Source organism: Rhododendron vialii, chromosome 3a (assembly GCF_030253575.1).
Source record: "Rhododendron vialii isolate Sample 1 chromosome 3a, ASM3025357v1".
In the NCBI taxonomy this organism is placed as follows: Eukaryota; Viridiplantae; Streptophyta; class Magnoliopsida; order Ericales; family Ericaceae; genus Rhododendron; species Rhododendron vialii.
In genome coordinates, this window is record NC_080559.1 from 5,103,221 (window position 1) to 5,114,437 (window position 11,217).

The 11,217-nt window shown below is 36.5% G+C and overlaps 1 protein-coding gene across 1 annotated transcript; it reads left to right on the forward strand.

The window, feature by feature from the left end:
* Positions 1–375: 375 nt before the first annotated feature.
* LOC131319412 (stomatal closure-related actin-binding protein 1) lies at positions 376–11,217 on the forward strand. Its single transcript, XM_058349642.1, has 13 exons — positions 376–639; positions 2,153–2,446; positions 2,676–2,804; positions 3,252–3,344; positions 3,697–3,837; positions 4,864–4,932; positions 5,534–5,617; positions 6,516–6,696; positions 8,142–8,258; positions 8,452–8,510; positions 9,101–9,235; positions 9,985–10,134; positions 10,862–11,217. The coding sequence occupies exons 2-13, from the start codon at positions 2,171–2,173 to the stop codon at positions 10,898–10,900; spliced, it is 1,473 nt and encodes a 490-aa protein (XP_058205625.1). The 5' UTR covers positions 376–639; positions 2,153–2,170; the 3' UTR covers positions 10,901–11,217.

Below are 11,217 nucleotides of genomic sequence, written 5' to 3' on the forward strand. Positions count from 1 at the left end.
AACAAACGATAATGTAAAAACTATTATTTAAAATAAAATATACTAATATGAGACGGAGAGAATATTTTTGTGTGAATAAGAATGAGTTCATGCTATTGACTAAATGGTATTTATGGTATTTTTGATATTTAGTTCAAAAATATCCACTATTCAAGATAATTTATTTTTTCTATTTAAAAGAATTAAATAATATTTTTAGTGAAAATAAGTGACATTTTGTCATTAGTCTGAGACTCTAACAACATAAAATATAACGTGAACTCATCGTGACTAAAATAGAGTTCAATTGTTAATAAAAAAAAAGTTTTTTTTTTTTTGAAGAGTTAACAAAAAAAGGTTATGTATATTATTTTCCCTAGCAGTTTGGGAATAAACAGAGAGAGAGAGGAGAGGAGAAGAGAGAGAGAGGGGGGACTTGACAGTTGACACCTAGCCGTCTGGGCAGAGGGAGGGAGGGGGGGGGACGCTTTTCCTTTTCTCACTCTCTTGCTTTATAAAAGCAGCCACCTCTCTCATATTCCCGTCTTCTCCTCACTTGTTTATTCATCTTTCTTTCTCTCTCTTCAAAAAAAACAAAGAACTGGTTGAAGAATCCTCACCATATTCCTCAGTATTCTTCCCCACATTGTTCCATGATCTGTAAGTGCCATTTTCCACCCCCTTGCCTTCGTTCTTGCTTTACTTTTTATCTGGGTCTTACATTTTCCCTTTGTTTTTGCTCCCATAATTCGATGGTTTTTTTTTTTAGATTTAATTTTGGAGATTGAATCTTATTTGTCTGAATATTTGTGGGTTTAAAGTTATGAACTTTCTAATGATGTATGAATGTATATATATTGCTTGTTTATATGCAAGTTGATTCAATTTTTGAGGATGTTTGGGAATGTGGGTTGAAATTTTTTCATTTGTACCTGAAGGAATGGTGATCTATGACTGCATTAAGCACTGATAAGTCTTTTTTGGGTGATAAAGTTTGGTTTTTTGGTATTTTGTTAATTGTACAACAAGGTAATATTATTTGTTGAACTTATGCCCATGACTATTTTTTTTTTTTTTTGGGGTTTAAATTTCCCCTCTTCTAGGCATGCAATTATAAATGGTGTTTGATGATGATTCTTAACCTGTAACGACATGGGGGAATTCGAGTTGGAATGCTGCTGAAAGATTTGTGATTGATCACTTGCTTTGAGCACCGATAACATGTTTTTTTCTTTTTTGTAATTTGATTGGTGGAAGTCAATATTGGTAGAATAGATAGATTAGCACCTTGGAAGAGGGGTTGAACTCCTGACCTCCTTTCTCCTAGCACCTAAGTGAACCTCTGATGCGATTAGGCCGAAAGCCTCTTGGCACAGGTTTTTTCCTACTCATTTTTCAAATGTACTTCTTTTTTTTTTGGGTTGATATTTGGTTAGTTTTATCCTGCTGTTGTTTTATGCTTAGAATAACAAAATTTATTCAACTTTCTCCCTTCCCGCTAGGCGAGAATCAGGAAGTTTTCCCCCTATTTGTTTTTGTTTCACCATCCTCATATTTTGGCGTACTTCACAATCCCATTTATTTATTGGCTTGTGAATGATGAGTATCCTGTTTGTACCAGAAATTTTCTGTACTGGTTTGTTATGCAAGTAAATCTAAATCTGAGATTTTGGGCATTTAGATGTAAGACGACATACTTGTCAAGAACAATCAAACGTGAGTTTTTGATTAGTTGTCGCTTATCTCTGCACGTCATGTATGTAATGTACTTGTATATAGTATTTTTTGTACAGAAGTCCTAAGCTTTTCTCTTGGATGGAATGCTTTTGTTTTTTAATGAAAGTTATCGATGATTACTTACAAAAAAGTAAACAAATAACTTGATGTTGATGCTCTATCGTAGACGGCACGCATATGTTTTAGCGAGTATCCTTTAGAACTGGTTATATCCGCAGAGATTTATTGGCTTGTCATGATCATCCTGTTGTAGAAAAAAGTTACAACCTTATTTATCCTGCATTTCTCTACTCATAGTATGTGGCTAAACTAAGAAACATCAATCCACATCTTAAAAACGATTTCTCTTTCTCTCTAGGCCCTTGAAAATATGTATATCCATTTAGTAGATGCACAATGAAGTAAATAACCTTTCTATTTTGCTTATGTTGATCAGAACAATAAAGCTGGACAAATGACGAAGATAAGCCCAGAATTCGGGGATCAGATGCAGATGGAGGCAGTTTCAGCTGATGTGAGCTTTGCATCTAATCAGTTTCCGAAATACAGAATAGGAGCTGATAATCAGATTTTTGATGATGCCAAGGACGACCCTAAGGGTCCACCCTTGAAGGAGGTTGTTGCACAGGAAACTGCCCATCTAGTAGAGCAGCAAAAGCGTCTCTCTGTTCGTGACCTTGCCAGTAAATTTGATAAGAACTTAGCTGCTGCTGCAAAGTTGTCAGATGAGGTGTTAGTTTGATTCATTAATCTAACTTGTCCTTAAATAGACTTTTCCATTATCCCCCAAGATTAGTGAGAGTTATTTACCTGTTATACAGAGCAATTCCATGAAACTTTGTACTTGGTTATTTCTGTTTAATTCATTCTTCTCCCGTTTATGCATGACTTCTGGTGAGATAGATGAACAACTGAACTGTAAGCAATTTTTTATGTTATTTTCTGTCTTATGTGTTTAGGCTAAGCTAAGGGACGTTGCTTCTTTGGAGGGACATGTTCTTCTGAAGAAGCTCAGAGATGCACTGGAAGCTTTGAGAGGTCTATTAGCAGGTCGAAATAAGGAAGATGTGGAAAAAGCTATTTCAATGGTTAGTCTTGCGCATTTACCTCTGATGTCACCAACTACGCAATTTGAATTCTTTGTATGCCATTTAAAATCCAAGGAATCCTTATTTTCTCGTATTATTGATATCTTTGTTGAAATTCATTTCGACTTAATTTGCGTATAGCAATTATCCCCCTTTTCTAAAATTGGTTTTGAAATGCTATACATACTTTACAAATAAACGGAAGATGAGTCATCAGTGAGATTGATTTTACTTTCTTATTTCTTTGGGCTGGTTGCTGTTTGATTGTTGAATTTCATGTCTCCAACGCCTCTCGACACTGTATTTGTAGCATGCTATCTGTCATTCCTTTAGCCGATTCCTCAAGTGCTAAATGTACATAGAAGGCCTTTAACGTTTTGTTTCCGACTGTACTTGCCGCCATAGTTCAAATGAGGATGAAAATCTAAGTGCTCCTTACATTTTCAGGTGGAGGCTTTGGCAGTAAAGTTGACTCAAAAAGAGGGGGAGTTGATTCAAGAGAAGTTTGAAGTGAAAAAGCTAGCGAACTTTCTCAAACAGGTCATATAGTGGTGCATAAAAATTTACATTCATTTCTTCTTCTTCCTTTAAAGCGAGACACATCTTCTTCTTTAGCTTCTTCCTTTTATCAACTTCTTCTTCTTCTTCCTTTAAAATGAGACACACACATCTTCTTCTTCTTTAGCTTCTTCCTTTTATCAACTTTCCAGTTAAGCCAGTGTAGTGCATTCTTCAAGTTTCAATTAATAGGGCTTTAACTGATGCAAGAATTAAATAACTAAGCTTCCAGCTTTATTATCCAGTTTGATAATTGAAGTCCATCTATATTTTCTTTTTCCATTTGTCCTGTTTTTGTGCTAATGGAAAAACCCAATCTCTTCTTTCTTTACAGGCTTCAGAAGATGCTAAGAAATTAGTTAGCCAAGAAAGGTCCTTCGCTTGTGCTGAAATTGAGAGTGCAAGAGCGGTAGTGCAAAGATTTGGAGAGGCTCTTGAGGAAGAAGAAAGAATTTCCCAAACCTCAGGAAAGCAGGTAAAAATTGAGTTGTTTGATCTCTGTCTCTGTGAGTGTGTGTGTGTGTGTGTGTGTGTAAAAGGTATGCATACTTTAGCAAATGTGATAAGTAAGTTCCCAAGTATGATCTCTCTCGATGTGGTTCTCTATTTCCTAAACAGAGAACAAACCACAGTACTAGTAAACAGAACCGGACCACCTGGTTTGGACTGAATTTGTGGTTAATTTAAACCTGTCATTCCTGCTACGGTTCTCCTTTTAAACAACAAGGCATATCTCATCAGCTAGTGATTCTTCTCTCATTTTTCTAGAGTTGCAATGTTTTGTTATTTTGTTAGGCAGTGATCTGATCCTTAAGCATGGCTACTTCGAGTGATGATTATAAGATTCAGAGATGAATAGATGACTACATTATGGTTTACGCTGACAGCTTATCTGCACAAATTCCAATATCCCTTTTCATACGTAGATTCTGCAGTTAATCTTTACTCTTTAGCACTTATTTAGATCTGGAAATACTAACAAGTAAAAAATGATCAGCGCAGTCATGTTTTTGGTGCATCTTTGGAAAGTTTTTGATTGATTCTGCTGTGTTGTAATGGAATTTGATTCTGACTTGATAAATAGTCCTATCAACTGTTTCTTGTTGAATTTATATGTATAGTTGTACAATTGCTGCTGTTTAGTAGGTTTGTACTAAATGAATTGCTGATAAGGAGTTACTTAGTACTCCATATGAGTCATGGTCACAGATATTATCGACGTAAATGACCGTACAAGTACAAATGTTTCTTCTATAAATGAGCATCAATTTGTACCTAATAATTTACTATATAAAAGAGATGCTTAAAGTCTCTTGAGCCCTGGGAGGCTTCACTAAATGATTCGCACTGATACTTGCATTGATCACATGTTTGGCCTTGTAAGTGGTGTTGAATGTGGCAGTGGTTCATGTTAGATGTTATGTTTAATAAGGTAATTCCTGATGTTTACTTGGTTGCGCAATATACCTGTTCCTTACTGTTGTTTGTCCAATATTGATAGGAACTAGAGAAACTCCTGGAGGAGGTTCAAGAATCTAGAAGAATAAAATTGTTGCATCAGCCCAGCAAGGTGTGTTGAACTGAGTCCTTTGCCATTTTTCTGTCTAGGTTGACATGATTTTATCACTCACCCTTTGTTATTGCTGGATCCACAACCAAGTGAATTCTCCATCAAAATATTCACCTCATATGGCTCCTCCAATTCTGTCAAAGTAGATACATGGTTTGATATGGTGCATTTGTGGCTCCATGAAATGTTTGTCAGTGCTGAGCACTTCAAATATCTGAACTGTTGGGTTTCATGATAAACTCTAGAGTTTATTGATGTGGCTTGTGCTTCTTTGTTTTTCCTTCTTAAGCTTGCTGAATATCATCTTTAAAGCATCCACCTCAAAACCAATTGGCAAAGAGTGGAGAGGCCGCCCAGGCTCATATACTAGTTTTGGAGGAGATAATTAACTAATGTGGGACAAACTCCAATATCATCTAGCAACTTTTTTGCGCTTTCTGCAGTTGTATGATCTATAGTTTGCGAAGTGCTAAGCAATTATCTTTGCACAATCATGACTTATTTTCCTGCATCATGCTTATGAATCACTTTTTGTTTTTTCTGTATACACAGGAAATCCACTTTTTGTGTTGAATTTGCGGAAATGTGGTATGTTTTGTAGGTGATTGACATGGAACACGAGCTCCAAGCTCTACGGATTCAAATTCGAGAGAAGTCAATAATATCGGTTAAGCTTCAAAGAGAGGTTTGTGACTGTTTGATCTATCTCCCTAATATTCCTGTAAAGCGTAAACTGAATTTTACTGGCTTTTAAAAGGAAGTTCGCACAATGAAACACTCCATATGGTTTTTGGAAGTTGTTTTAATGAAGTAGGATACGGAAACCAAAGTGTCCATACATTGAGCACGTTGCGTATCATGGGAAGAAATACTAGCTGTCGTTGTGTTTCATGTCACATATAGTTCCTATATTGTTAAAAGAAACTGTAAAATAATTTCTATACCTGGATTTTGATCTCTTTGGTCTGTTGCTCATCATACGTCACCTTGTGAAAGCATTTGTCAAATTTTATTCTATAAATGTTTCGCACTTTTCAGATTTCATTCTATAAATGTCTTGGGTGGATTGATTTCTCAAAAATCTTCCTTTAAATTTGTGTAAAGCATAACTGAATTGTGGTGAAGAATTAGCGTCCTCCAACAATTGAAATTGTTTTGAAAACTAGTCTTTGCTATTATTGTTGGTTTGCCATAGTGCTATAAATTTACAATATAAGGTATAGAGTTCATACTGAGTAAATACCTTCTCTGCTCAAGCAAGAGAACATTGATGCATGGAAACGGATTTCGGTTCCTAGTTATCAATTTCATTGTTTATTGGCTCTAGGGATTTGAAGTTAAAAAACACATAGGAAGAAACTAGTTTAAGAGAAGGAAATAATTTTTTGAATAAGTTAGGATAACTTGCAATTTTCTGTTGACGTGGCCATAGTTTGCTATTTTTTTTTATGATTCCCTGGGATTTTATTCTATAGATTTTTCCATTTTTTATTTGTTTATTAAGTATTTCTGTGCAATATGAAAGCATAGGAGATTTGTTTTTCTAAATCTATCACATTTTGCATTTATCTTAACCTTTGCAGCTGGCAATGAGCAAAAGGGCCCAGGAGAACCAATCCTGTTTATATGAGTTAGGTGGTTGTGAATCTTTAGGTTCATCTTTGCAAGTCCAACCTTGCTCAGATGAAGCTCAAGAACTTTCAAAATGTTCGGTTCAGTGGTATCGTATACCGACTGAAGGTAGCAGAAGGGAAATTATTTCAGGTATCCATTTGATCATCCTGAGTATGTGATGAGCTTACTAAGCTTAATTTGACAACTAGTAAATTATGCAGCTTTTGTGGAAATATCATATTTTCCAGCTTGGTGTTATCTTTTTTGGTGTGAAGTGCAGTAATATTAAATTGTATAATCATCTCTTGTTCAAAACAAGAACTTCATACATGCGTAAATATACAACCCCTACCCATGTGTGATGCATGTGAATAAAAAAATTCGTGTACAAAATCTGGTCCATATGTTGACGAGCTTGGTTGTAAAATCTGGGCTACTTGATCCCAGAGGCTTTGCACTTCACAGGGTAGTGCTATAGTGCCAATGAAACCCAAGCATGTAGTTAGGCCTTGATTCCAACTTAGGCTGGCATAGTGCATTAGCCATTGGGTTATCATGGGATGGGGACACTGTGGGCTGCATCATTGGGATAAAAGGGAATTACATTGGTGTCCTTGAAATGATAATTGATGAAATAAAACTCCGTAGTAACAGCACTGAGCTCAAATTTTGCACCAGCAGTCCCTATGTAACTGTATCTTGGTGAAACTTGATTAGAAGTGCCCGAGTGAATGGACATGGAGACATGGAGAATACACTCAAGTGGAGGATATGCTTAGGCAGAGCGTAATGCTCAAATGGCAAGCTATGCTTGGCTGACCTGCCTGACCCTTTTGTCCTGAGGATATATCCTTGGTTGTAAGGAGTGTCCCCTTTTTGGTGTTCGAGAATTTTGCAATTAATAACCAGTAGGCTGATACCCGGCATTTTCACATGAGTTTTACCTGTCATCCTTTTCTGCCCCTTAAAGCCTATCAATTGATAAATTTTATCCTATCCTCCAAATTCATTGGGTACGTTGCTGTGGAGTATGATGTCTCTGTGTGACTTCTCACATTGAGTGGATCTACGTCCTTCATAGTTTTAGTTTCCTTCCGCTTAATCAAGTTGGATGTCTGTGATGTTTCAGTTATGTGGCTGTTTTAGATTTTTATAAAAGGTAAATGCTATGTCAATTAAGAGAATCAGGCAATGCAAGTCAAGTGACCGCATACCTATGCCTCTTCTTAAAATATGTAGTGCTCATCTCTGTGCAATATTGTTAACTAAACATCGTACTAGTATTTGATTCCTTGTACGAGCTTGGTCTGTCGTATCGGTGTTGTGTATATTGCTCATCAATTCAGGCAAATAATTGTTATGTCTAGAAAAGAATGGTAACTTGAGACCAGTATTTTGACATAATGTGGATATTCTGTAGGCGTTGGAGAACCCTTTATCTGTTAAACTGTTTTTGTACGATGTGTCTTTATAGCTTCACTCATAATAACTTTTTGAACTCCAGTGCATATTATGGATAATATGTGCTCGCATGTTGCTCTTTTCCACTCTATGGGGTACAATACATACTATAACTGTACTATGCACATTTTCAGGTGCCAACAGACCAATTTATGCACCAGAGCCTTTTGATGTTGGACGCTTCTTGGAAGTTGATGTCTTCTCAACTGGCCAAAAGGTTGTTGTGATAACTGCCAATCCCATTGGTCCAGGTCCGTACCATTATATATGATATGTAACTATAAACTTCACCTGTTGAGATGTAATCTTCGATATCCCTTTTGTTCCCCCCTTTCTCATCTTTTGAGCTAAAACTAGCATCATATTCTATCTAATTATAGTTTCATCCCCGTTTCAAAGCAGGAAAAAATGTTGAATACTAATCTATTAAGTTGTTTGTTACAGCTGCTGGATTGGCCAGTTATGTGGAGACGCTTTTGAGGAAACCCAACAGTGAATTTAATGTATGCTGCCTTTTTCTTTGCTAGTTTTCTGTTGTTTCTGTTGTTGCCAAACCATATCTATCATGGCTCCTGACCTACAATGTCACACTTTGTATTGAAAAGATAACGTCTTCAGACGGAATGCATCTTTTCAGTTATTTTCTGTCTGGCTAGTTTAGGTATTTGTTCTCACGTCACAAAGTTAGCACGCTTGGATCAGATTGTTATGTTTCCATTCAACATCTTGCAGTTTGCCTGTTGAACAAAACTTGAACCTGGGAGGCTTTCAAATCTTATTGTTGCATTCAATTAATAGGGTGTCTAATACTTTTTGACACGAAGTGCAAGGCTCATGTCTCTTGGCTTTTATCCATATCACAAACTTGAGCCATTTGGTAATATCTATGTACGTTGATTAATAATTTAGAAGTTAAAGACATGCGACAGCTGAGAAACTCTGATTCTTTGTTTAAATAGGAAAAAAAAGAAAGGAGATATAGACAGTGCGACTACTGAAACTTTACTCCCAGGATTGGTCATTTTGCAATGGCACATCTGATTGGTTCCTTGTACTGTTCAGATGTTTTGTTCTTACATTTGGTGTTCTGCAGGTTACTATTTCTCAGATGAACGGACAAAATTATTCATCACGTGCTGTGCACTTGTTTCATGTTGGGAAAATGAGGATGAAACTTTGTAGAGGATGGATTACAAAGGCTAGGGACTCATATTCGGTAACGATGCAGGTATCTGTCTGAGCATCTTTTTTTTCTGAAAAGATGCCTGGAGAATCATCAGACATTACTTGAATTTGGTTTTACTATACACAACTCGAAACTATATCTCTATTTTACTCTCCTATAAGAGGAAAGTTTTAAGATCGATGGCACTTGGTATTCCTTACTTTGTACGTGATTCCTTTAAACATTCAGAAACTGGGAAAAAAATAAGAAGTGGAAGACAAAGTGAAGCCATGTGCAATATGTATTGTTAAAGCTTGTCTCACATGGGTTAATTATGAACTCCAAAACTTGCGCATAGCTTAGGCAGTCTCTCAACCCATTGCCTATAACCAATTGGTTTTGAGTTGGTCCAGTTGGATGTTTTAGCATGGTATCAGAGCAACGCTTTTTGAGACTTTTGGACAAGACTCTCCTTTTCCCCGAATCGAAGTTTTACCGAGTTTACCTGCTTAAAAAAGGCTCTCTTTTTTTTGGTCATCCAATCTATGTAGTATAAAAATGAAGGATGGTGGTAAAATAAGTTGATAGAGAAAGCAGTTTATTCTCAGGTTAGAGTTACTGACATTGCCATCAGTTCAACATATCATACTCATCATATGCAACATAGAATGTATATCTTTTAATTGAATCTAGGTTCCTTCATTTAGTAGCCTTTGTTTTCTTTTTGAGCCTAAGAGATAATCTCTCTCCTTTAGCTTTGGATATGTATGTCTGTGGACAAGCATTCTTACTTAACTCATTGTTACCTCCAGCTATGTGGTTTTCGAGGTGGTGGTAATTCGGCAGCTAAGTCATTGTTTTGGCAAGCAAGGAAAGGACAATCCTTTGTACTTGTATTTGAAACAGAGAGAGAAAGAAATGCGGCCATTATGCTTGCGAGGAGATATGCTCTTGACTGCAATGTATGTAGCTTTTGCTTGCTTTCTTCTGTATCTTATACCGTTTCTGGCTCCCCTCCTGGAAAAAATGTGATAAATGTGGTTCAAAGCGTTTCATATTTCGTATGAAGCCCAGAATATATTTAGCAACTTTCTTTTTATTTAGAACTTCATGAATAATATCGAAGTACAAGAAACTAAGAACCAAAAGAGGAAAACGCAAAGCACAAACAAAAACCAAACAAAATAAAGAGCGGCTTTAAGGACAAGGCAGGCTTCAGCCACATCCAAAGGAAGGGATTGTATGCAAGGAAAGGATTGAATTCCCCAGCATGAATTTTCCAATAAGAGGGACATGACGAGCTGTAGTGATAGCCTGGAAAACCAAAGCAAAGATTACCTGCAGGACATATACTAGTAGACAAACAGGGAATAAACTCAGAGTACTGGTGGAGAATCCATTGTTGTAGGGCTCGGACTAAATTTGGATAACTGCAACTATCTTCAAATTGTATGTACTCGTTTGCTTTTGTTCCAAGCACAACCTTGATGAGGTTGTCATCCTTTTCACAAACTTCTGGCATCCTTGTTTGATACCATTAGCTAACATTAGTGGTAGTGCTTTGTATATTTCGTTTTCCTCTTAGATAAAGGGTAAACAAATGATAGAAGTACTATGCTCAAACACAAAAGCCCGTTTTGAGAAGGGACCTCTATGTTAGGTTCTAACGCGCATTCTTCTAAATGGCAGGTTGTACTTGCCGGGCCAGATGATCAAGCCTTCATCTAAACCTGACTGATTTGTGAGTCCTCAACTAATGTGTGCATAATTGTTTTGTTTTTTTCCCGAGTGTGAGTGTTCCATTTCTTGTGTGTTTTGATGATTAACAGTGCCTTCACTTTTGTAATTTCTTTTTTGTTTTTTGGGGGTTCCTTTCTAATCTGGTTATGCCTTTGTAGGCGGTGTTTTTATTTGCCTAATCATGGGTTGTAACAAGTTTTTCCCTGTCATAGCTGTATGGTTTACTTGCACACATTTGTGTATTACACTCAGATTAATACTCTCCAAATTGGGAAATGATTTGAAGTGGAATTATGGTTTCAAAA